Source organism: Lagopus leucura, unplaced genomic scaffold, assembly GCF_019238085.1.
Source record: "Lagopus leucura isolate 7727_CA_CO unplaced genomic scaffold, USGS_WTPT01 Super-Scaffold_100017, whole genome shotgun sequence".
Taxonomy (NCBI): domain Eukaryota; kingdom Metazoa; phylum Chordata; class Aves; order Galliformes; family Phasianidae; genus Lagopus; species Lagopus leucura.
In genome coordinates this window covers 12,741,698-12,769,458 of record NW_024962271.1, presented here as the reverse complement: position 1 = coordinate 12,769,458, position 27,761 = coordinate 12,741,698, and the positions used below count along the sequence as shown (strand labels likewise).

The window sequence follows — 27,761 nt, the reverse complement described above, 5'->3', positions numbered from 1 at the left end:
AAATGCTTCCACTGAGTTAATACTTTCATTGTAGTTAAACATTATCCTCTAATTTAATCTATCATTGTTTGATGACAAACTGGTTTCATTGTAAATGTATTTATTAAAAAAAATACAGCAAAACAACCCTAATAATTAAGCAGAGTATGACACACAAGCATTTAGGACAATATTATTATAACTCGATACAAGTTTCTTTAAGAGGAGAAATGAGAGAACTTTTATGAAACCACGCTGCCCAGTTCTGCTGGGCATTTGCTGACATGGCAAAGTGAAACATTCTCTCCAGAAATTCAAGTACTCTTTTTTAAAAAACTATTTTCTGGCCAAACTGTTTCTTAAGGATAACAACTCTTCTGATTCCAGTTAAAAAGTAAAATAGAAAAAAATTGTCAATAGCATCATTAGCAGACTAAAAATATTAAGACCTTTTCTGAAAACGAATCAGGTGCAGATATTGAACTGTACTTTTTCATCCTTTGTCTCACTTTTCAAATGATAATTTCTTCCACAGTCACCATTAAATCTTGATCTATTCCAGCTCTCTGTATGGGTCATTGATTCTAGATGTACCATGGTTATTTTTAAATGTTTCCTTTTCGTGGAGTAAAAGAGGGCTGTCTAGAGCCAGATGGGTAACTTCACACTTCATTTATCAAACCCAATGCAAAAGACTCCACCCTCTCTTTCCCACTATTGCTGTTAAACTTCCATATAATTTGGTAACAATTTTCATTATCATACAGTGAAAAAAAAGCCTAGGCAGGTTTGCATGATTCGCCCCAAACCCACAGCTGCTCCCTGACCCCCCGTTCGTTACAGTAGAGCTGGGCTCCCCAAACTCAGTGTGCTGAGGGGGGACCTCTTCCAGCCGAGGTCGGGAAGGGGTCAGTTCAAAGGGCTGAGCAGCTCTTTACAGCTATAACAACCTGTCCATCAGGCACTATCACACAGCACAAACAAATCCGAGGCTTTGGGAACTCTGGACCATTTCTGTTAACACTTAGAGAACATCCAGTGAGTCCTACCTGAAGTATTTGGGATCACTGCCACTCAGCACTGCTCGAATCCTTGGAAGACCTGCACAGTTATGTAAGGTACCAACGGCATCTTCAAGTAAATAGTGTATGAAAGGGCAGCTGTAAGGCTTGGTGTACTAATGGGCAGATGGGGCTACGTGCTGAAATAGGAGCTCAGAGTATTTGCAATTGGCTAATGCAGAAACACTGGTATGACTTAAAAACAAATGATGCAAGGACGTGCTTTATCTCAGTAGACAGTGACACACCAAAACAGTTAAGACGACATTTTTCCTCTGAAAAAATATAAATATCAAGATTCAATCGGTTTGAACTAACAATTTCCAGAATTCTTCTTTCTTTTTTAAATCTTGAGGCGTCCGTGACAAATAAAACACATGACAGAACAGAATGCTTACCTAACTACTAAGTCCAAGTGTGGGTAAAGATTTCGCCAGCTGCCTCCCTTCATTGACCTAAATTTCTTGGAGTTGTACTATTCATAATGTGCTCTCTAATGCACACTGTAAAGTAATTAGAGTCATCTGTATTTAACTTCCAGAGGAAAAAAAAAAATTCTATTATCTAATCTAGCTGATCCCCTGATAGCCTGTTGAAAGTAAAATACTGTAACCTATTGCCTGCCCTTTGACAAGTGCTAATTATTTCCTGTCCAAGCACATTTTTCTCATGTAATTCCAAAGTACACAATAGGCTGATCTCTAAAACATGGGCAGCCCTGCCAGCACCACGGCGGACGTTTTATAACTTTCACCACTGCTGCTTGATGGCTACCACAGCCAGTGCCTCATTCCAGACATCTCGCTGGAGCTTTGATGAAGCCAAGGGAGGTGTATTGTAACAGCCTGTTCATGCAGATCATATGGATGAGACTCAGATAGGTCACTGGGATGGGAAACATCAAATGGAAAGAAAAAGGATTATGGATATTTAATACTCAAAGGACACTTTCAGAACTTTCAAGGCACCGTGCTCTTGAAATTTTCTTTCAGGTGTTTAGTCTCAAGGAGGCCTGCACTTTGTCTGCTTCTAAGCCTTTTCCTGCCCCCACACAAGAGCTTTGGCATTTCTGTGTCAGACAAGGCTGCGGATACAACTGCACCGCTGGCTCCAGCCGCTGATTAAATTGGGAACTGTAAAAGCAGAGGCCAGAAACACTGTAACCACATTGCTTTTAAATGACTCTAGATTGCTATGCCACCTGATGACTTAGTATATTAGGAAATTATTGTTAAACTAAACAAACCTAAAAAGATATTCCACTCATTACAACTACTCAGGCTTTTGCTATCTCTAGAAAACTTTTACTTTGGTTCACAAGAAGGATGCATGAATCCAATGAAAAAGTCTTAAGGGATTTTCTCAATTTCCAATGTACTCAAAACTATTTGCATTATTTGATATGGTAGCAGTAGGCAAAAAACAAACAAACAAACAAACAAAAACCAGAAAACACCAACAAGCCAAATCAAACGAACCCACAAACAATAAAACTCACTTGAATTCATTTGAAAGGAAACAAATCCTACATTGTAATATGAACAATATTATAGAGACTCACCTTAGTGACTCTTTTTGACTCTGAGTTCTTAACTCAGTCTTAACTCAGAGTATACAAAAATCATATACCCATAAGAAAACAAATTTATAATTTACAGCATCTAATTTCTGCTACTATGTAGTAATCTTTAATGTTTTTAACTAAACCTCTCTTAATCTTTAAGTCCCTTCCTATTCAAAGCTTTCTGTGATTCTAGAAAGTCCATACAACACTGGGAATAGAAAATCCAGCCAAGAGCCAGAACCAATACCTAAACAGACACTTCAAAGTCAATCTCAAGTATCAGGAGCTTTTCTAAATTAGATATTAGAAGAAAATACACAACTCTCATTTGCTAAGTCTAGCATAGGTAAAAAATCCTACCAAATAGAGTTGATTTTGATTAAACAAGTCTGAAAGAGAAGTTTAACTAAAAGCTGTATTTCACTGCAAGCACAGGACATCTCCTGGTTTTATAGGAGGCTGTGCATTTAGAAGAAAGTATTTACTAGTCTATCATTTTTATGTAATTATTTATCTTAAGTAAGAAAAATTATGAAATTATTACATGAGTAAAAATCCACAGCCTTTAGAAATATGAAAAAGGTGATTTCAACTTGGTAGCTAAAAAGATGACAGATACTGGAAAGATACAAGGTGGCATATAACAAATTCTTCTTTGAATTGACTTATTTACAAGAAGACTAAAGGAACAAATGCATGTTTCCAAATGCATTCAACTGACTACACAAAAATATCATAAGCTTTCAAATACATACACAAACAGCCTTCAAAAATTGCTAGTGTAAACACCTGCTTTATTGCCATGGCAGTATGCTCAATTTAAGAACTTGAGTATAACAAAACAATTGCACAATGAGAACTCTAGGAATACAGATACTCCAATTTACTGAACGCCATCTGGTTAACTCAAGAAGGACACCACAAGAAACGTGAGCACCATGAAGAAAACAGACAAGATGGACACGTCTTTGCCTGCCATGTCCATTGGGAGTATTGCTCATATTGTTACTAGCATAAGGAAAACCTTAGAGTAATCCTCAAGTATTTATGCCACCTACTTTGCACTACATAAGCACAGTAAAGGAGTATTTCACCTCACAAAGGAACTCTGAATTCAGAAGCAGACACATTAATTATTCTATTAAGGGAAAAACTGCAGTTAAAAACTTAAACTTCTGACTTGTTTTAAATGCCAGTTTGTTGGGGTACTTTTTTCCTCCCCCAAAGCAGTTCTATAGGCTTGTTTCTAACTTCACTATCTCACTGTTTTTCTCAGTTTTCTCACCTTGCTGTCCATTCATTACGCAGCCTTTGTCGCTCAGTAAGAAGTAGCAGTAAGCAGCTGATGGTTTCATTCCTTTGTTCGTCAGTTTGTTCCTTTTTTCTAACTTCTTGGAGGACAAGGCTCGTCTTAAAAGGAATAAAACACATTAAAATTATAATCTGGAAATAGGAAACAATGTGTAAAATTAATAAAAAGCCCATAAGCAAATAAGGACAGTAAATCAATACTTTTTTTTTTATTACAGCTCCACTGCTGACAAATCAATACAGTAAATGATGGTTAGAAATGGCCACCATATATTTGGTATTTAATCAATGTACGTGGCATATAAGGTAAACCTTAACATCTCATTGCCTTAAGTAACACAGTAAGACATTGTGCATTCTAGCTCATTTTCCTAAGATACAATTCCATTCTCTTTTAAACATTTTCTTATATCACATCATATCAGAAGTGCTTGCCTTACTACAGCACTTGGGGAGAGCCCCTCCTACCCTTTTAACCTTGATGGCAATTCCTGTTTGTATTGTGTCTCCTGAAGTAAATTTCTTACAGTGTACCCATGCTCAATTTTCATCTTATTATGAAATATTTCAAGTAAACAGGTAGGAAAACTTTTTTTTTCCCCTTCATTTACAGAATACATTATAAATTGCTGGAAAAATATATATATATACATGCAGTGGACCTAGCGGTAGAGTAGAATTACATTCAGCCTTTGAAGAACACAAGATACTGGCCTTTCCAAACGTTGCATTAACAGCCGGGCCTACAAAAGTGCACATCTGTCCTTCATCATCCAGTCAGAAAACTTGAACTCCCTCATGACAAAACAGCATCTGTTGACACCCATCTCTACCAACATGTGTGCTGTTGTGCTGTGGACCTCCACTGGCTGGATGTCCAACCACAACAGAAACAGAGTCCAAGCTGCAATCTGTTCACTCATTTGGAATAATATATTTGCCTTTCTCACCTTAATCAGCCACTGATTTTCATTTATGTTTGATGCTGTAATTTTCATTAGTATGTTTTACAAACAGACCGAAGTATCTAAATGCTTTTGGAAGGATGGGACGAAACAGGCAGAATGTTTATGCAAACCTATTTTTTTTCACAGAAAAGGAAGCTAAAAATATGTTTCAAACCTGAGCAGTTTCAAAACACAACTCCAGTATCACTGATATCATCTGCTACCTCCAGCATGGCCTCCCTCAAGTGAACAAACATGATCAAAGAGCCTGCCTGGCCCAAATGTACAGACAGATTCCTCCAGGAATCCTGTATGATAAATCATCATTATCTCCAGGTTGTGAAAACAGGAAAATGTTTTTTTTTTTCCCCAGAAGTTGGAATATGCATATTATGCTACGTAAAGTAGCAGTGACATTGAAACCACAGTAAGGATTGCAAACGACAAGCACACCAGGATTCATATAGATAGAAAAACATTTCACTAACATCAGATGACAAAGACTACAAAGCATCCATCTTGTCCTTCTCCTCCCATTTCTCTTAGTTGGCTTTCCAAAAGGCAAAGAAAACCACACACACAAAAACATCATCCAAACAAAAACAAACACCATCACACACACGCACAAAAAAAGGAAAAAAAAAAGTACCCGATGTCCATAACTTTGTACAGATCACATTCTTGACCCTGCTATGACATTGCAAAGCAAACAAGAAGACAGAGTATTTTCAGATAAGATTCTCTGACCCGGGTTTCCCTTGCATTGACCTACAACATCTCTTCCAAAAGTTCTAGTACCTGCCAACTTCACCAACCCTGATCCTCAGCTCATCTGCAGCACCTGCACAGGTCTTCAAAACGTACTCGCATGAGATGAAGATGTGTACATTCTTCAAGAGATGAACGTGAACTCTCCTTATCATTCAAAATAAATATGCCTATTAAGGTCTTACCTTCTGTATTCTAAGATTTTTGACACAGCAGTATAGTTAGGCTTATCTCTGCATAATAGCACCATCAGACTCACCGTACTACCAGAGCACAGCACACTAGGATTTCCCTTTCAGAATTTTTGGGTGGCTGTATTAATCACAGCAGAATAAGGAAATCCCCAAGAGATGGAAAAGCTGGCGATAGTGTAAGTCTATTTCTCTCCAAGACTGCAGAAAAGCCACAAAGATTAACGATGCTCTGCCTGACAAATCTGAAAGTAGTTATTTGCAGACTGCAAACATCAAGATCCCCTAAATAAGTGTGTAAAGCACAGACCATAGGGAACTGGTAGTTCCTAAGGAAAAGAGGATGCCATTGGAGTCTGCAAAAATGGGTGACCGCTTCCCCAAAGGTTCAGTCACACAATGCTTTTGTAAAATTGCTGGCAGCCTGGCAAAACTGCCACTTTGGTACTGAAGTCCCCCACATCTACAGCTACATCTGGGAACAAAACACTTCAGTTTTTATGGAGAGAACAATTACATTGTGCCAGACTTCTACTAACACCTTTCAGTCCTGTGGTGATGTACACAGACGAAGTCAAACACAGTTTGACACAGACATCATAAACGCTTCTTTACGGAGCCCTGCAAGCACGTTGTGGATACCTCGAGGGTGAAATAGTACTATTAAGCAACATACAACAACGATTCATAGCAATTTAACTGATTTACTTGTTTCCTACAAGTGCTAAGGGCAGCAAGGTTACCTGGAATGCGAGGGCAGGGTTTGATATGTAGCTTTTACAGAGACATTTCTTAATAACTTGCCATTCCTATTGTCTCAATAAAAATCCCAAATTGTGTAAGATAAAGCAGCATTCTGGGTAAAACTATATTACAAAACACTCTCCTTTGAAAGATTTTTTTTTCCATATAACTTGTTTCGGGATTTATTTTTAATGGGGGGGTTCAATATATACCTTGACTGATAAAGGTCAAGGGTTCAAGAAACTCGGTCAAAGATCTTATCAGCTGGGAAAGCCATTTCCTCACATCAACACTGATAAAAATCCAACAGAAACCCAGCCAATACCACCCTGCTCTAAAGGCAGGAATGACCTTCTTTTGAACATCCCTATAGTTGCACATCTCATCAAAGAAAACCTGACCCCGTGTCTCGATTCTTTTAATGCTCTTTAATGACAGATAATTGTCTGCAGAGGCCCCCTGTGCACGATGCTGAGTGAAGCCTTCACACTGCTGCTCTGGACTCCGCACCGGCTCAGTGCTGTTCAGCACACTTGGGACCTCAGGACAGCAGAATAAACAAATAGCACAACCAGCCCTACAGCCTGTCTTATCTCATCTTTGGGCTCACAGAGATTCTTGAGGGTGGTAATGTTTATGGATTGTTGAAACTTTCTTTCTTCTGCTTCCTGAGCTAGCAAAAACATATCCTGAACATCCTAAGAAATGTGATTAAACAAATTGCTTATCACTAGAGGGAAACAACTTCTCATCCCATTGGTCAGCACGTCTCCTCAATGAGCACTACCGTGAACATTTTCAAACACATCTTGCCCTTTTTTCCTTATTGATCTATTGAAGCAGTAAGGGCATTTCCTTTGTAATTCCTAAATGGCACAGCCTTAAAAATAAAAACCCACTTCTCAAGAGAACCAAACCCATATAAGCACATTACATATGTATGTACATAAATAGATATACATACATCTATATCAGCTGGCAATAGTCTCATATGTTACAGATTGCTTAGCAAATTACGTCCTTTATCTTCTTCCTGGCACAGTGGCAATAAATCTAGAGCTCTACTGACACCCCTGGCAGCAACCATCAGGGCATATTTTTTATTGAGTTAGAAAGGCAATAGACAAGACTTTAATAGACCACTATCATATTCATCTCATTTCCACTGACAAAACATATCAGTGACATGGGACTGAACAGAAACTCTTATGATCATGTCTTACTACTCATCTTAGGATGCCTTTTATTAATGTTATAGCTATTGTAACAGGATTACAAGTATACTCGCCTTCATGCATAGCAGAAGAAACTTTGTCTGAACATAAAAAAGCCACTAGCAATGAAAAAAATGAACAAAAGAGGAACTTCTAGACACTCCAACAACCACACTGGTACCTTTTTAGTCTTTTAAAGTTTCATTTTCCTCCCTTCAATACAGACCTCTCAAGGTTAGAAACACGTAGCTTGAGACATGAAGCCTAATATCCTGTCAAACAAACTAGCCCTCAGTCTAAACTAAAGTTAAAGTGGCACTTGGGACAGTTCATCTTCTGGACCCACTTTATTAGGTCAACAAACAAAATTTTTTCACTTAGAGTTAAGATGGAAATTACTCATCATGAGTTTAAATAGGATAGGGCTTCTGAATCTTTATTAATCAATTCTACTCCAACATCACAGTCATCTCTCAGTAGCCAATAATAAATACAGCAAGGAAAAGCATTAAGTTTGAGATGTGTAAACAGGACTGAAATTTTTTTGTTGTTTTTTAAGTCTTTTGGTTTCTCATTATTTTTGTGACTTTATGTTATTGTTAGTGCAAAAAAAATTTCCCGATGGAAGTCTGCAAAACCAGAACAGCATGCCTTTTAGAGAAAAATAGAACCTGAAATCTATTAAGCCATGTTAATTTAACATGTCGTAACTTCCATGCCATAAAAAAAGCCAGTAATTGCTTACAAACCGCTGCTCACTTCTTCTTTACTGTTAATTTATTAGTATTATTTTTTTCCTTATATTTTATGAGTAAATGCACTCATTTTCACTGATATGTGGAAGTACCCAGTATGGTTTAAGTTATCACCCAGGAATTTGGACACTTTAAACCCAATTTTTTGCCCTTTGTTTATTAATCCACTATGCCAGATATCACAGTTTCACTCAGCAACCTCATGTTTTGGATGATATTGAAAAATGGCTCATGTTTGTCAAAGAAAAAAAAGAAAAAAGGTAAAAAGGAAAAAAGTGTTGTTTATAGAAGCCAGCTGCTCTGACTTCGGCGCCAGCAGCTCCTCATGCTGCTATTTTACGCTTGCAACCCCCACTGCCCCCACTGGCACAGGTACAACTAAATGTTGACTTCAATGCTTCAGAGAGCACTCAACTGATTCTGTACATGATTAATTGCCAAAGACATGGCTGACCATATGGAACAGAGAAAGCATCAAGTAATTCATACTTCTGTATATGATCATTTGGCCCCTGTTGTTTTAATGTACAGGAAAGAGCTAGTATAGCACAGACCTGGTGTCTTGCCCTTGACAGCCCATTAAGAAATCTCAAAGCACCTAGTTGAAGTTATGCTGTTGGCTTTTCAATAGCAGCCTAATAAAACAGAAGCAAAGCTTTCCAACTAGTCTTAAATCTTTCACATACAGTACATTAACCACTGCTGCTAAAACAACTGGTTTCTTATGATAGGAAATGGGATTTGATTTCTAGCCTCTGCATACTTACTGAAAGCCTTTTTCTGACCTTTGGAGGGTTTACAAAATCATTGTTCGTTTTTTCCTGCCATTTTCCCAGTTTCTTGCCATCGTGATCCTAATAGATTTGTTTAAGATTCAGTACACTCTACTCTTACTAGCTGTTATACGCAAACTGTACAATGAAGGTAGGCTCATGGGAGCTGAAAGGGAAGAAATTATTATTAACTGTTTTCTTCCTGAGAGTCAAAGAAGTCAGTGCAACATCTAAAACATAATTTACCTTTAAAGAGCCAATAAAACAAAAAAATTCCTGAAAGAAGGCAATACACCAGCGTGTGCTTTCTTTTATCAGACTGGAGACAAATCATCAAATTTCATTTGAGAAGGTAGGCCAATTTATTTTAAAGCTGTAGTATTCTCAGGGATGCCTGACAGAGCTCAACGAAAAGAAAAAGCTGCAGACTTGGAATACGTGTCACTATCATTAGCTACTTTATATTAGTTTTATCTACCGTTAACATCTTTTCAGTCATATTCAGTCAAGAAAAATGTTCAAATAATGTTTCCCCGTCAAGGCTTTTAAGATGACAGTGCTAAAAAGTTAATCCCTATCCTCACTGATCTTTTGGCAGTTTTGACGTATGCTGGCAAGGATGCATTTGCTGGCACCTTCCATTAGAAAATATTTACATAGAGTTTTCTTGGCAGTGGATTTTCTAGTTGTCTAAGTTATCCTCATGCTCTGAAGGACCTTATGTGGGAAACCCTAATAACTGGACGCTCATTAGTGGTAATTTCCCAGGCCACTGAATTCAGCTAACGCTAACAGCATTCCAACACAATACATGAATAATCCACAAGTTGGTATAACACAACTTTTTTTTTCTTCTACATGAAACATTGACATATTCTAAGACAAGAAATTCATACAAGAATAAGTTATTAAAGAGTCAGAAAGGATGCTAAAGTAGATAGAAAGCATCCAATATTAAAATAGTTTGTTATTTGATATTTGTTACTTGATATTTGGGTCAAATACTTTGACTGTGTTTGTATATAAAATATAAAAGAATAGGGAATTTATGGAAGTTTTTTTTTTTTTAATATATCTTTTGTAGGATAAAAGGAAAAAAAGTCTCAAGTTTCTGGTTGGAAACCATTGCCAAATTGCAGATTCTTCTCTACCCTTATACTCAGTAGCACACAGTTGGCAAAAGCACTTAAGCACATCTGAACTAAGCAAGTACATAACCCAATTATAGAGTAGAATGCTTGAAGTTCGACATATGCTTAAGCTCTAAATACAACAAACCTACACGCATTAAAATGTAGGAAGCTCTGTCTCTCTTTGAGGTATTCACTGCTGACAACAAAGGATGAATACCTGACTTGATAGATGAGTAGTTTGACCTAGAAAAGCCTACAGAGAGTAGATCACTTAGACATTTCCATAAAAACTTTAGGTCTTGTCTGCACTAGAAAGTTGTACCATTTAACTATACCTGTGGAGCTAAAGCAGTACATTTTGGACTTATATGAGTTTAAAGGTCATAAATTAAACTAGGCAGAGCTTATTCCTACACAAGAAAGGAAATAACCATTACTTTTATGCCTATATATTTCTATCTATATTGTAGTCTTGAATTACATACTTGGAAAAGTACAAAAAATGCATTGAAACTATATTATGACAAAGCAGTTTTAGGTAATTCTGGCATAACAAAATTGAATGAATTTCCAGCAGAGAGAGAACTCTATGGGATGATTCAATGCAGTTACAAAGACAATCTGAAAGTCTGGAGGAAAAAAAAAAGTATAAAGAACAGCACTTTAAAAATCTTTTTGCTGCACTAACCAGTTTGGCAGCGCACTAAAAGTGAAGAGTAACTCATCAAGAAAGAGCAACTGACCCACTCACAGCGTTTGAAATAAGAGTGGCTTTGCACCTTCAGATGTATGGGTGAGTGAAAGGTTACCCTTTAGCCACATTCTCCCAGAGCACAGCCCCTCCACCTCTGTCTGAATCAATAGCACAAAGACAGAAGCAGGCCTACCATGCATAGTGGATTATATGAAGTGTAAAACATTGTGGGGGAAAAAGCTTTTGAAAGAAGTCAGGAAAAAGAAATCAGGCTTGCAAGAAGATCCAGCTGACAGGCTAGTCCCTAACAAGTGAATATGTTTGAAAACATTGTGAATGCAAGAAAAGAACATGCCTTTTGTTTCCAAACCTACAGTGTGTCTTTACCCCAACTGTTGCCTGCATGGCTGAACATATGTTTTCTGAACAAGAACTGAAGCAGAAAGTGTTCTTTGTAATAATTCACTCCTTTGTACACACCTCCCTTCTCCCATTTTGGTCACACGCAAACAGTAGTTACACTGAACACTTAAGTTCTGAAGAACTGCACAGCAGTATATGCTTCAGTGATTATTCACTATCGCTGAAATCAGTTGAGCTAAGAAGCAATACAAGACTCAGTCCAGTGATGAGCTCTTGGGACAGCTTACATTCTGCAGAACCGAATCACACTGGGTTCAACCTGTATGAGTTTGCTCAGCAAGTGAACAGCTTTCACCACCGATTATGTGCAGTTCCAAGCATGGAAGAACTGTAATATAAATGACCTTGCTGAAAAAAAAAAATCAAAAGAACTCAAAAGTAAGTGCAATTTTCTTCGCATGTCAAAATTAACATTACCAGATGCTTAGGGACAAAAAAGAACAGAAAAATTACAGGCTTCAAAGCCTCAAGTGGGTAATGCCATCTCACTAAAACCCAAATGAAGTCTACTTGAAATGAATACTAGTTTGAATTGAACCCTCATATAATTTCACCAATTCCAACAAAATAATTCTAAAGGTAAGCAAGACTTTGTTTGGGCTCATACTGGAGCCTTAGTATGGTAAGCTACACAGAATCCGTGATCACATTTTTGCTTGCAACTCTCGGTCATAGTGCTAAAAGCGCAACCAGCCCTATCACTGATTTCCTTGAAGTACATATTTCATACGGAGAAAGTCTTGAGCACTAATGTTCACTAACATGACTGAAGTCTCCACCTGTTGCCATTTGCCATCAAACCACCTGCCGCCTTACCACAATAATTTTTAGCACAATTGCTTGAAAAAACTGTGCAAGTATTTGGGACATTCTTGGTGACATTAGTTCTACTGAAATAATTTCAAGTACAGAGATTTAAGTTACCGAATGAGTTAAATACTGCAAAATGAAGAAGCTGCTAGCTACAAGCAAATTAACGGCGAGCCACTTACGTCCAGAAGTGCCTGTGGGCACGGTTTATCTAGGACACATGGCATAGTTAGTAGCAATTCAGTACACATACAAGATAACCACATATCTTCTAGTGACATATGTATTCAGTGCCTTTATCGTCCTCACAGTATGAAAGGTACCGTGTCTGTGAATCACCCTCTGGTAATGGGACTCTCACCAAGTTGTTTACAATAGGGAGTTTTCTCACACTTGGCGTAAGTAATAATTTCATTACCCCAGTAGCACTGCAGCACACTTTCATGTAGATTTAACATTCATATTCATGTAAGGGCAGCAGTACATTCTTGCTGTCAAGGCAAAAGGGACAGAAAAAGAAATCTGCAAAATGAATTCAGTAGTCCAGGTATATGTAAGATGCTAACTAAGGTAACATTTCATAATAAGGTAATGCTTCTTTATCGTGTCTGACCAAATTGATGGATTTGTTTGCTCAGAAGAAGCCTACACTTTTTACAACAAGAACCTCCTACTAAAACAAACAAATTAAATGCAAAGTACACTCAGCCTTGCTCTGAGTGTGCAAGCCTGTAGGCTCCCGGTGCAGGCATGCACAGAAGACACAGCACACCTGCAGGCTCAGTTCTGCTGTGCTCATCCTACAGCCTCGCTGGGCTCCTCCAAGGAGGGACTGTGCACAGACTGACTTCCAGCATGCCATGGGATGGGAGCCCTTCTCACTACGTACCCCTCTCCTGAACACGATACAACTGTAAAACACACACTCTAGAAAACTGGTTAATGCAAACCACGGCCAGTTACTGATTATGCTGTTTTGACAGAGTTAAGTTTGGATTTTGTTCATGTTTCCCTTCCATCAGAGATGCAGATTGGAGCGAATGACAAGTATCAGCGCGCCAATAGTCTCTGCTATTAAAACACCACTTTTCTTCCATTGATATTCCCTGGTCTCCTTCTCACATGGGTTTGCGTTTTCACTTCATTGTGAATTTGGGGAAGGATTTTTGCTCTCTTCTGCACTCTGAGGAAGGGAGAAATAAAGCCCTCCGTAATTAATTTATCTCCTCAGGAGAAAGGAAATAAAAGGTTCATTTTTCATCCTTAAAAGGCAGATTATCAAGTAATTAACCCAACAATTATAAGGATACTCACAAGGATAGAAGAGGGAGTAGCTCAAGGGAAAAATAAATCAATTTAGAAAGTTTTAACATTTACTTTGTCCCCTTCTAGTGCATTAAAAACATAACAACCACTAAAACAAAAAACTTTTCTTAAATATTTTCAGTTAATTAGGCTCTAAATGTTGTGATTTTGCTATATTCATTTTCCATGAACATTCACTTTTTATAGATAAAGGCTTGAGAGAGATTTAACAGCTTAAAAGGCCAAGCATCCGAACATTTCACTACTTTTCGAAAATCATTACTCAAACAATTTTGATTAGTGAAAAATCATTCAATCAGGGAAGATAAACTTCACCATGAGATTCGTATGCCTAACAAAGAAAACAAACAGTACAATCAGTAGATTGCTGTGCACATATACTCACCAACTACTCTCCAGTTCTACTACAGCTCCACGTCTCTAGCCCAATTACTGCCTACATACTTCACATTTTGCTTTAGCACCACAGGACAAATCACATTTCACAGTATTTGGAGCTCACAAAGAAGAGCCCACATGAGCAATAACCCAAACTGCTCATATAGTACATAGAGATATTTCTCTTTTTAAAGGGGAAAACATTTAATTTGATCAAAAATGTGTCTTTCTTCAATATTTGGTCTGTGGAATTTGTGGATTAGCATATATCCACATCTCTGTAAAGTACATATGAATGGCATTAAATTAATGGCTGAAAATAATTAATGAAAGTAAGCAACCTAGAACAAAAAGATCCAACAGATCAGCTTCATTTTTGACACAGTAAAGCATATTTAAAAGCACAACTTCAGCTTTTCTGACCTACTATGCGAACTGCACATGTCAATCACATATTCTAATAGTAATTCAAATTGAAATCTCCAAACATCTTGGGATTCAGGGCCAATTCCAGACCATCAAAACCAAAATAATCCAGAAGATTTCAACTGCATCTTTCCACCATACCTGTAACTAGAGATAGAAAGGCACAAACTTACTGAAATCTCTTGAAGTCATTTTAAAAGATACGCTTTATTTACTTTCCAACTGGTGAAAAAACACCGAGCATTATTTTGACTTTTTTTTTTTTAATAAAGTCAACCTTACCCCTCTACAGCAATGCATTAACAGTGACTGATAAACTGTCACATAAAGGAAAAAAACAAATTAGTTCAAGCTTTGTTTACTACTTCCAGGACATTAGAAAGGAGGAAAACCTTTGGTTTTTATTATTTGAGGTGAATTCAAAGAAAGTATCACAGGTCAAAAGAACAAAATGACACAAAATCCATTACCAAACTGGCTGCCGGTTGGATGCACAGGAGTAATGCTAAACAACTGTGGTATGGAGACAAAATATGCTTTCTTTAAGACACTTTTACAATAAGCTATTTCAGCCCTGTGAACAGCCTTGCCTTGCATCCACCCCTCATACATTAATGAAAACAAAGGGTCACATTTACATTGTGACCATGCAGTAGGGTTAAGCATGTGACCTTAAAGTATGGTGCGCTTGTACTTGGTAGAAAGGTTCTTGACAATATAAACAAGAATTACTGCTGTTAGAGAAAGGGAAGACAATTAAAAACAATCTAGGATGCATGTTGTACAGCTGTTCAAGTTCCAGCTACATCTGACCTCTATAGATGCTACGTGTTTTACTTCAGAAACCTAAGTCATTTTAGTTTTATTGAAATAATCCTTCACCAAAACCTAAATTTGTATGAAAAACATGAGGTTTTGCATGAGCAACAGAATGAAATCTGTGTATTGCTAACAAAACATGCCATTACTGCAGTTAAAAAGATGTGGTCTGCATATCTCATTCCAATACTTACGTTCACTAACAGCTAAGCAAAATGGAAATCTTTAAGAGGAAAGCTGAAAAAACTGGAAAAAAAACCTATTCTTGAAACAAAAGAGACTTCAATAGGTCAGCTCCTGTAATCAAATATATTTGACAGACCTTTATGCCCAGGCAAAACCTGCATGATTTCAGCAAAATTCTGTGGGTGCACAGTCCCAGTGTAGATGCAACTGCAGGACCAAGAAGCCACAACATTTTTTTCATGCTTAATTTTGGATGTCATTGATTCCAGATGCAATGAAGAAGGGCTGCAATTATGGTTAGCATTTTCATAATATACACTGACAAATTTTCTAGTAACTAAGAAAGTACTCAAACAGAAAACGATTCATCAAGCTCTTTTTCCATCCATCACTACAATGAATTGTCTTAATACTGTCCTTAAAAAACAGGGTTAGAGAAGCAAAACTTCTGAGAAAACAACAAAGATCTTGGCTAAGTTTCTCAAAACCACAATTTCCCTGCCTGTTTGATCTTCGTACAGTCAGCATAAGCTAGTGAAACTCCTCCACAAATGAAAGGCATTCATGGGAAGCCATCAGAAAGCTTTGCTCTTCCTCTGGGACCCAGGACAATAAAGGAAAAGTTTGTGCCTGCCACGTGGGCCTACGACTCAGCTTAAATGAACAAACCATTGCAATATCCTTCAGCTTTGTGAAAGCGATACTTCCTACTTTTTTGGAAGAAAGGAAGTCATATATAAACAGAACAAAGGGAAGAGGCAACACAAGTTGAGCCTCTCATAATAAATATTATGGCGAAAGTTTTGCTCATCAAACCAAGATTAAAAACATATTTTAATCTCTCAAGTTTTATGCCTTTGATGTATGTCAGAGAGAGGAAAACTTATATATTTTCTCAGATTTACAATGTTTCTAGTGGGAATAGTTTCATCTTTCATTTTTTTCCCCCCTGTATCTAAAATTGAGATTGTATTGGGTGGATTCTATCCCCTAATGCTTTGCATGTCATTTTGAGCACTTCTTTACAGAACAGAACTTAGAATGTCCTTTGGATGGTTTTCCCCCATGATGTGTTCCACTGAGGAAAGTGCTGAAAAATCATTATACTAGCATAGCAGCGATCTTCTCAGCTATGAAATACTTCTTAAAATGCCATGTTTCCTAGACTATGGGAAAGTTCAAGTATTTGCACTAAACCCTGCAATGCAGAAGTGCAAAAAAAATGCAATTCTTTATGATGCTAAAAACAGGAAAGTGGATAGAGGGGGTCATTTAGCATTTGTGATAACACCAGTATGACCACTATGCAGACTGATAAGCTGTGATTGACAAATAAGTATTAATTTTCAGAATCAGAATTACAACAGACAAAATCAGTGCTTCAAGGAATCCCTTTATAACATTTTGTTAAATTCTGTGTAATTTTCTTGGCCTCCTATACACCCTTTCAATGCAGCTTCTCTTGTTCTCTCTTGATATAGCAATCATTGCTATAAGATAGCCTCAGCTAAGGGCAAAACCAAATACAGAAATATCCAAAAGCTGGGGAGGACAAGTAACAGTAGAAGAGAGCTGCTAAGCATATTTTCTCCAGTTTTGCATGCTATGCAACTTGTTTTGAGGGTAAAAACAAACAACCATTAACTTCAGAATGTCATCAGAAGAGGAGATTTTCAAGAATACCTCAGCAAACAGAACACAAAACAGCAAAGCAGAAAGGAGCTAGAATTTGGGCTATTAAAACAAAGACAATTTTATTTGACTATTGGTAGATTTATAGTTTAAAGATTTTAAGGATTTTTTTTTTTCCAGAGAAATACAAAATTAACACAAAATGTATTATAAGTTACGAAAACTCTGGCCAGTGGACGTGTGTGTTATTTAGTAAATGGGAATGGTGAAGCAGCTGAGAACATGACATTTCTGCAGCTACTGGAAATCATGTAGAGTTGATATGGGTTACATTCTCAGGCGCATCCTTCCAAAGACACCCAAAGCACAGAGATGTCTTTCCAGAAACCCGATCCTTTAAACATCACGTGTTAAAGTACCATCAGTCAGTCCATCTAGTTCCAAAGATACATAGGGCAGCTACAGAAGGAGGTCCAGAGACAGAGTAAGAAAAAAAGAGCAGGCCAACAAGTTTCAAAGATAGCAATACCACAATCATGGCAGATGGCCTTTTTAAGGAAAACAAAGGAAAAACTGAAAGGCTGTAAGAGAAGGAAGAGTTATGGCCCTTGAAAATGAATATGGATTTCAATCTAAGAATAGTTACAAAAAACCCACAAACACCCTGATTATAGAACTACTACAAAAACTAACTATAATCAGAAATGCCAAAGTTGGAATGGCACTAAAGAAACTCCAGAGAGTCTGACAGGTGCCTTGTCAGTAAACACTGTGCACAGGAAGGTGCAAACAGTAAACAAATGGAAGTGCGAGGAATAATAGGATTCTTGTCTCCTACTCCGCATTCCCCTTAACGCTGCCATATGGCACCCATATCTGCAAGGAGAAGCAGTACTTTGTACACTGGTGTTTCAGTTTTCAGGACACTTTACAAGTCTCATTGCTCATTTCACTGCTTTCCACTAGCTACTTCTTAATGACACCCAGCCATTGCTTCCTTTACTTTCCCATAAAATCTACATAGTCAGGAAATAATGAATGTCTGTTTGTCTCTTTCATGTAACTGCAGCACAGTTTCAACCATTTACTTTGCAATAAGCATTTATTTTTTTTTTTTTAAGAGAGCTTTTCCACACACACACACACACACACACACACAAAAAAAAAGTCTATAGATCCTAAAGGTCACAATACACTGATTTTTAAAATACACAAATAATATCCCACAGCCTACATTACCTACATAAATTCCCCCATTTTGGCAAAATAAATAAATAAATAAATAAATAAAGCAAGAAATGAAGCAGTGAAGTACTCCATTACTCTCTTTGAGTCCTCAGCTCAAATAAAAACAGCCAGTGACTGGTATAGGTCACAAGAAAGACTATCAAATTACTTCTAACAGCGAATTGCTACAGAGAATACTTTGCTAGATGGAGTTACTTAAGAAGTTGCCGTGGAAACAAGAAAGAATTGGGCTAGAGAGGAGCAGTGGGAGCTCACTGAGAGCAGCATGCTCCAGTACCCCAAGCCCTGGCTGAAGGAGCCACCTGAACAGGCAGAATCCTTTGGTCTCCTCCGAAGTGTGCAGCACAGGCTTGAACCAGGTGCCAGGAGTGAGCAGATGTGCTGAAGCAAGTGTCAGAACTGCTGCTCTGAAACCACGATTCCTACATAAGACTCAACATACCGAGGTACTTTAAAGCAGGGTGAGGTAATACTTATGTTCATAGTAAATTATAAGAGAGATTTCAAGGAAACTACCAATCTTTCTCTCATAGATTTTCAGGGCATCTTGAAGCTCCTTCCAATTCTCAATCATTGCAACTGTCCTGGAAGCTATCCTGAAGAGAAAATTTCCCTGCGTTTAGAGAAAGTTCAGCCATGTGTTCTATAACGTGGCCTAGAAGCCATATTCCAAGTCATTAAATGATAAACGTGCGTGTGAATAACACATAAAGAAACCAAAGCTAGTCTTATTTATTGGAGAATGCAATAAAATTAATATAGCAAAAAGGAAGAGATTCTCCACTCTTCACAAGAACTAATTTTCCCAGGGAATTTTTTCACTTGTTCTCTCCTCTGCTTGGCCAGACAGAAAAAAGATTTTGCTGGCTACACTTAATTTCCACAGCTGTCAATGTGATCTAAAACCTTCACAATGGAGCCATCACTTATATCCTTGGGAAACCAGGAACTGGAGGACCAATTCAAACACTGTAGATACAGAAACCTGCTGTCTTCTGACCACAGCAGTCACAGTTTGACTGTGTAGTAACTTAACTGTATGAATTTTACTTACAAAAAGTGTCATCAGAAGAGCATCACAGATTCACAGTAACAGATTCCTAGCCCTAATGATGAGAATCATGTCAGTGTCCATTTTACCAACCATTCAAACAGTTGTTCTGAGAAGAGATTACAGCACTTTAGCAAATAATTATGGTTCAATCCAAGTAAAGAAATAGCTGTTCATGATATTCAAACAGAAGTAGATCTCAGCAGACTTTGAAACAGGACCATCAAAATCACAATATAATACGTATTTAGACACAATATAATCTTCAATAAAAACAGCTTCTAAATACACTGCTCTAGGTATATGAGCAATGTCAGCAAACAACATTTTCCATCCTTCCTGAAGCAGATCTTAGTTACCGAGCATGATCTTACCGTTCACATTTGAAGTGCTGACATTTATAATGTTAGAACTTCAATTCTATGTTCCTTGTTTTGCTAGTTCCTTTCCCTCCTCACCCGGAGTAGTAAAAAGTCGATTTACATAAAACAAGGAACAATCTTCACAAAGATATTGTGTTTTTAATCAAGCAGTTCATCGCTTACAATTTCATACAGGCACACCATTGCAGTTGTTCTATCTGCAGATTTAAGGCTGGACTTTCTGCTACAGCGAAGTCACAGCAGAACAGCTTCTCAAGAAAGGTGATTCAGAAATTTATCAACAGACGAAACCATTTCTGACATATAAAGAGAAAAAAGGACATTCGCATGAGTCACATTTTTAAGTGGCTATTTGTTATTATAGTTTACGTATCTTCCTAGGGCAATATTAAAAACTGCAGCCCAACAGGTGAATTTCAACAGGAAAAAACATTTTCATATGAATTCCTTACAGTTCTTACAGACAAAGAACCAACCACAGTATTTGGCCCAAGATCCCCCCAAACAAAAGGACTAAAATTAGACTGGCAATTTGAGAATATTTTGATCCCTAAAAACAAGTATTCTCCTTCCTGTTCTACCACCGACTGCTGCTCTTCTCACCTCAGGGAGCAAAGCAAAGGAATAATGACTTGAAAGATGAGACACTTTCATTAGCTTCATTATGCTGACTACAAAAAGAAGTTTTAAAAGTACACTGCCAGATTATAAATCATCACTCTTCCTGTTCAAGTATCTATTGCACTTCCAAGATTTTTTATACTTTAATTCTCTTCTCTGCACACTTTTTACCCTTATTATACTCTTCAGCCTTTTCCCTTCCCTGTTCTTCCCTCTTTCCTGCTATGCTCTGCATTTCTCTGCTCAGCTCACAAACCAGTTTGCCTTGAATTCTGTCTGCTACTGAACCCACCTCCAAACCTTTCTGCTTTCCACACGTTTTGTAGTACCACACTACTCACTCTCTGCAGAACTAGAACAAACACAGCTAAACTCAAATGGAACTATAAAAATGTGAGCAAAACTTTGAGGGAACAGAAAGGAAAAAAAAGGGAATGAAATGAAGCCAGTGCAGCGTGCTGTATTTGTGCAAGAGAAACAAAGCTAACCACAGGCCAGCAACTGAATGGCAAACAGAAATTAAATAATCTTAAAAAGAAAAGTCATGTAGGAAGCCACAGCGCTATATGCAAAGATCCCCCTAGGAGCACGTACAGGAAAAGAAGTCCCCCTACAACTTTAGCATGTCTGCTTTTTATCCCACAACATAGGACTAATTGTCCTCAGTGTCTGTGCTGGATTCCTTACATGCTGGAGCAGAACAAATACTACTTTTTCACCTATCTGTCACAGCAAACATGAAAGATTTCGACAAAAGCAAAACAGCACTAATCTTAGCACCTCACAAAGCTCGGAGTAAAACACCAGAGAACAGCAGAGAGAAAGCTGGCACAGTAAAACAAAATCATCGTATGAAGAGCTGGAGCATCCCTAACAGACATTCTTTTCATCACAGAGCAGCACTGAGCACCCACAATTTTTGGTGCACAGATTAAACATATATTGTTATAATCTGTTCCAACTTCTCGACAGTCTGAATGACTTCATCCAGCAGCTCGGGCATTAAGGCCACAGCCAGCGACTGAGTTAAAACAGAGCTTTTGGATGCCAGTGAACCCAGGTTCCAGCTCCTCTAGATGTTCACTGCTAATACTCAATCAACCTAGTCTGATGCTGAATTCTCTTCAAGAAACAAGTCAGGATTGGTTATGCTTCTTGGAAAATATGGAGGCAGACCCTTAGATTTCCAAGATCAGCATAATTGGAACTGTAAACATACTACAGCCTGACACTCAAATACAGACCCCACCAGATGAGCCACTCTCCTTTCATTTTTTTGCTTCCTAATAGTAATGCTTCCTTCCTTAACTAACTTCTTTGTTTATATACAAGGTTTAATCGCTTCAGAGGGCTAGCAGCTACCAACACAATGCTCCTGTAACTGGCTTCTAGCAGCTTCACTCATCAGCACAAAGGTTTTAGTGTGGAAAAACACCAGTGAAGGAACTCCTGCAGGTCTTTCTAAATCCCCATGCTTTCCCATATTTGCAGTAGATGGAATTCCCACATCATGAAGGTGAAAGCATCTGCTTCAGCCTCTCCAGTCAAGACCATGTGTTACAGCCATATTCATAACAGTGTGTAAAGCCAATAACACACTTGGGTCAACTGATGTAGACCACTAGAAAGTCTTTGAAGTTGGAGGCAATTCAGAAAACCTGCAGAAAAGTGAATTATCCTGGAGGCGCCTTCATGCTTACACAAGCACAGGGTTGTATACAACAACCTTCCTTCATCAGCTTCAGCCCTGTAAGTAGACCAGCTCAACAAAACACAAAGACGACTGTGGTCTTAACAAGGCTAGAAATACTTGGATAAGGTTAACTTCCATCCCTTCACAAGCTCTGAAAGACTTCAAGGCCCATAAAATACCTTCTCAATTCTGTAAAACACAGCAACTGTGAGAGTAGCTGACAGCTGGCCAGCAATCTCTAGAGCATCTCCAAACCACTTGAAATGACAGTTGTACATATTTACACGTATGTACATATTACCATCCAAGTATGTGTGAGTGTGTATTAAATACAGTCTTTAATAAATTTGCTCTTCAAAATGATTAAAGAAACTTCTGGAGGATCTATTTCTTGCAAAGCAAATTTACTTTCTCATGACTTCAGCTTGAACAGCTTTGGGTCCCAAAGGAAGGAGGATGCTTCTCTGTTTGTTCCCCACTGCCCTGACTTATCTCAAAGTAATTTTCAGATTAAAAAAAAAAAAAAAAGAAGAAGAAAAAAGAATGAACAAAACCTGCAGTAGAAGGGAGAAAGCCTGCGAAAAGACCAAATAAAAAACTGTACCTTTGACCTCTGGTAATTCAAATAGAGTGTTAATCACCAAAGGATTAACACCTTCTGCATTATAAATAACATAATCAGTCATCAGGAAATTATAACACCCCATATAATCAAGAACCACACCAAAGTCTATCAGAGAATTATACACAGCCAGTGGGAGGCACTAAGATGAGAAACTAACACATTCTATCAATTCAGTAAGATTCTGCATCTTCAAGCACTGTGGAAGCACTGTGTACAACATATGTGTACAAACATATGTGTGTCTCTGTGTTTAAGCATATGAAACCAAACAATTCACACATAATCCTTTACATTTTTAAAAATCAGCACACATTACCTTCCTGAATTCTTTTCCTAGGTTATTTTACACATTAGATTAAAATCAAATCACTCTTAACATGCCTTAGGTATCTTTCTGTATTTCACCTAACTATTACTTGCTGAAAGAAGGACCATTTCTCCCTTGCTTGGCTTTCCAGTAGCATATTAAATCTAGCATTACATTTATTACATAAAAGGCATCAAGAAATTTCCATCAACATATACACTTTTAGAACTGGATGAAAAAACACCAAAGAGATTGCTACCCACAATATCCTGCCTTGAAGGAGGCACACTGTCCCCAGGAGCCCATTCCACCTATGCTTTCAGCTTCAAGTTTCCCATCTCCACAGCTTTTCAATACTCCTGTCCTGGGATTCCTCTCTCAGATCATCTTTGATGCCAACAGAACTGTTCCCATCCTCTTTCCCACATTTCCTCTGGATACTGCTGGCAGCCTGCTGTCTGCTCTCCTGCTTACTTCCCCAAATCAGACCTCCTCTTTAACATAGAGCACGTCAAGAAGAACACAAAGAACAACTCAGCTCAAGGAAGAACAACTCAGCTCAAATCACTTTAAGCTTGTAATTCCATTTTCTGCTGAGACACAGAGATCACAGGAGAGAAGATCACATCCTCACAATGACACCAAACCAGTTAGTATTCTTCCAAGGAGTGAAGAAGTTAGTAGGCAAAGCCTGGTGACACAACTGCACGCAGGCAGGGTATGTTGGCATTAACACAGACAGCTCTTCCCACGTAAAAAAGTGTTAAAATTAGATGGGAGAGGGGAATAAACATTTTCAGTACGAGAAGCTTTTGCATTCTGAACTGCATTAGCATTTCCCTTTTAAATCTTCAGTAAAAGAAGCACTCTCCTTTTATTCACTGTTTCATACTACAGAATAACTAGCAAAGTTCACCTTTTTCAAGCCCACTATAAAACCTCACCAGATTTCTCCAAATTCGTGTCACTCCACAACCATGACATACACTTTTTAATTGAAACATACTTTAGGGCTGTACCATAAGAAAAAGTACAGCTTAATTAAGTTCACTAAGCTGATTAAGCCATGCTCTTTCACCTATTACAGGAAGTACTTAGCCCTGGAGCCATCCTAAAGGCACCTCACAGAGCGTGTGACATGTTTTCCAGAGATACTGTGTACATTTAGGCACTGAGGAGGGGGTAGAAAGCAAACACCCCATATGTCAGCATGCCAACAAAAGAAGTATCAGCTGATAAAGCAGCTGTTTACACCCCATTCTGGTCTGGCAAGCAGGTATTAATTACAAGGGAATAAATGAAGTTAAGAGAACATTTGCATTAAGAGCAGTCTCTGAAGTCCTCAGTCTCTTATATTAGTATTGCGATCTTTGTATGTTTATAAAGAACTCTGACAAATGGATTTTAAACTGAACAGATTAGAGCAGCCTTGTTTTTAAACAATTAAGATTAATCTTCCTCCTTTATTGTATCTAAATGAGTTTATATCATGAAAAGAATTCTTTAAAATTTTCAATCCTTTCAAAATGTCTAAAAGCAATTTCTAAAATGAAGACATAGCTAAGCAGCATTATGCTTATCTTGGCTGTTACTGGTACAAGGGTGCTGCTCTGTGTCTCAGAAAGATTTCTGGCAGAGTGTGAAAACCTGGTCCACTTCAGAGTCTTTCCTGGGACCTGTCTGAAGTGTCGACAGCAGCAAAGCTGAATATTAATACACTCTCCATCATCAAAAGCTGTTGCATACCCAAAGGATGAGAAATATTTTAATCAGCTTTCAGCTTGTCTAGTACAAGTCAGTATATTCCTTTGGGATTATATATGTGTGCTCAATTTTTGTCTTTGTATGCTCTCTCTCTATATATTACTTTTGAAACTAGCAGTTAAGCCCCTAAATCTGCTGTTTTGTTGGAAAAAGCCAGCCAATGCAGTGATTCAATTACAGTATTTTGTATTCGACCAGAAAAACTAGAAAATGAAAAATGAAGAAAAAGGAAAGAAAAAATAGAGGATCGGTCCTCTGTTGTGTTTCTTAACAGCAAAATTTCTCAGAGAAACCAGTGGGACTTTTGTTTTTGTTTCGTTCAATGTTTTTGTCAATCTCATGAGTTTCCAAGACTGATTCAGCTGTCATTTCCATCATTATCCCTGCCCTCAAGCTTCAATGCTGCAAACTCAATACCTTAGTGAAATGACCACTACTGGAACTGACCATAACCATAAACACGTCCTACAAACAGGCGCATCAAGTATGCCCTACATGAAAGCCAATTTAAGATCAGTAATTAAATAATGGTCTGAAAAACCTTTACTGTAGAGCTACCATTGCCATAATAACCTCTTTCTGCTATGAATCAGAGACAACATCAGCTACCTTAACGTTGTGTTAATGAAGATACCAATTACATGAGAAGACTTTAAAGAGTGAGAAACATTAATCATTCCCTTTTTTTTTTTTCTTTATTATTCCTTCCAGAAGTATCATGACATTTCAAACTAGCACACAGCCAGGACTACCAGCATTGAGTATCTTCATAGACAGAACACAGAATATCAGGTCACTTCATCATTGCTTCCCTGGGAATAGGTGTATCTCCTGTACATGTAACACCATGGTGCTCTCTCATCTTACCCGTAAGAGAGAAGTTGACAAAAATAAAGCAGAGTCGCTGAAAGATTTTCAGCTACTCATGAGCATCTGGGAATTCTAGGAAGCACAGCCTTTGCGTGCTTCAGCACTGCCCAGCAATTGGTTCGCATAGGCTAATCTTAATTTCCATTCAAATCCTCCACCAGAAATGTAACTAATCACTAGTGTAGAGCAAAGGGGTGAATACTGAAGTCATACTACTGCAAATAATTTCTTGAAATGGAAGCAGGAAACTGGGAAGAAAATGAGAAGGAGCAGTAGAGGGCAATGAGTAAACTTACTCTGTTTTGTGTCTGAATGAAAGATGTCTGGAAGAAAACATCTTCCAATTCACCTGTCCATGCTAAGTCTTACCAAATCCTTGTGAAACTATTGGCCTTCTTGCTAGCTAGCAAATCCTGTGAAACTTTAATCTTCAGGTGGGTAGCAAACAGCTTGAAGACTGACAAAAATACAATTAGTAGAATACAAATGAATTGATATATACACATGTATATAAAATAATCAACTTCAGTTTATTACAGAACAATATCGATCCCCAGGCAGCTAAACAATATGAACTGATGCAGTATTTCCAGTTATTAACAGCACACTTCCCAAAATACTGCATGCTAGGCATCAAAGTAGATTCATCTTGAACAGCTCTCCACTGATGCATGCTTACTCACAAGCATAGATATGGCCTATTCTTACCATTCCCCCAAATCAGTCTACAGTACAAAAACTCCTAATGAGAAGACACGCCATTAGTCTGGCTGTGATACTAAACTCCATTATGTCACAGAAACAATTCAGATTTTTTTTTACTACACTTGAACTTTATATTCAAGCCTCTGCTGTAAGAACTATGCAGTGTTAAGATTCCCTACCAGTTCAAAAAGATCTGTTGAAATCTGTTGTTAACTAGACATATTTGATAGAAAACAATAATTATTTTCCTGCTTCAGAAAAGAAAATATGCTATTATGTCTAAATCTTCAGAATGATCAAGTAGAAGGATGTATTGTAAGAAAAGTGCAAAAAGGATGTATTCAAAAACAGCTAAGGGCTAGAACTGGAGGGAACCATGGTAAGGCAGAACACAGCAAGCTCCTGCTATCATACTTCAATGGACAGAACTTGCCCATCTGAAAATAAAAACAAAACATCTGAAATGTGGCTCCGGTTAGACAATTTCCAGTCACAGCAGGGGGGAGGCAGAAATTTGTTGTGTCCTTTCAACTGCAAAACATTCTCTCCATAGGATGCAGCCAATAAATAATTCTTTTAGTTATAGCAAAAATATCACAACCTCCTTCCATTGATGAGGAACCTATGATTAGAAACAAGTCTGCAATCTAAAACCAAAATAAGACTTCAGAATTTTAATCTCCAGATTGATCTTCAAGTTGAGTTACACATCAGTTACTTGCACAAGTTAAACGGAGTCAGAGACAGAATCACCACCTAATCCAACAGAGCATAATGCTTCCTATGGCAAATTTTATTTCTTTATATAAAATAAGAGCTGTAATTCTGATCAAAGATGAAGCAACTATTAAAAACCAGATTGCAGAAACATAATTGCCCCACGATCTTGTTAGGAATTAGGACCAACGATCAAATGAGAAAGAAAAGGTATCAATGCAGCAGTGGCAACTTCTGGAACACGTCACCTTAGTTTACAAAAGTCATTTGAAAAGTTGAAAGGGCACACAGCCACTAATAGACAACAGAAATAAAACCATGTTTAAAAATGTTTGTAGCACTCAAAAAAAAAAAAATTATAACCACAGCAGCATAGATGATACCATTCATTAGGAATAGTAACTTCCCTTAGCTTATAGAGATCACGTTAAAATTGACTCCCACCAAACCATTGTAATTTAGCCTCAAGAAGCCCAATTTTTCTTCCAACATTATATCTTCACAAACATGTATCTTATCACCTCTATGACGGCATAAATAAGAACTAGAAATCATTTTCTATACAGCTGATAACTTTACATAACTTGAAGATACAGACATTTCAAAAACACAGGAAATTTAATTTGAAAAAGAAATCATCTAT

The 27,761-nt window shown here is 37.7% G+C and overlaps 1 protein-coding gene across 1 annotated transcript in view; it reads right to left on the bottom strand.

Annotated features, from left to right (window-relative positions):
- Positions 1–27,761, bottom strand: part of FTO (FTO alpha-ketoglutarate dependent dioxygenase) — a 226,093-nt gene that overhangs the window by 126,150 nt on the left and 72,182 nt on the right. The window contains exon 8 of the mRNA XM_042877158.1: positions 3,890–4,014. Coding sequence (XP_042733092.1) covers positions 3,890–4,014 — 125 coding nt within the window. The remainder of the gene's footprint in view (positions 1–3,889; positions 4,015–27,761) is intronic.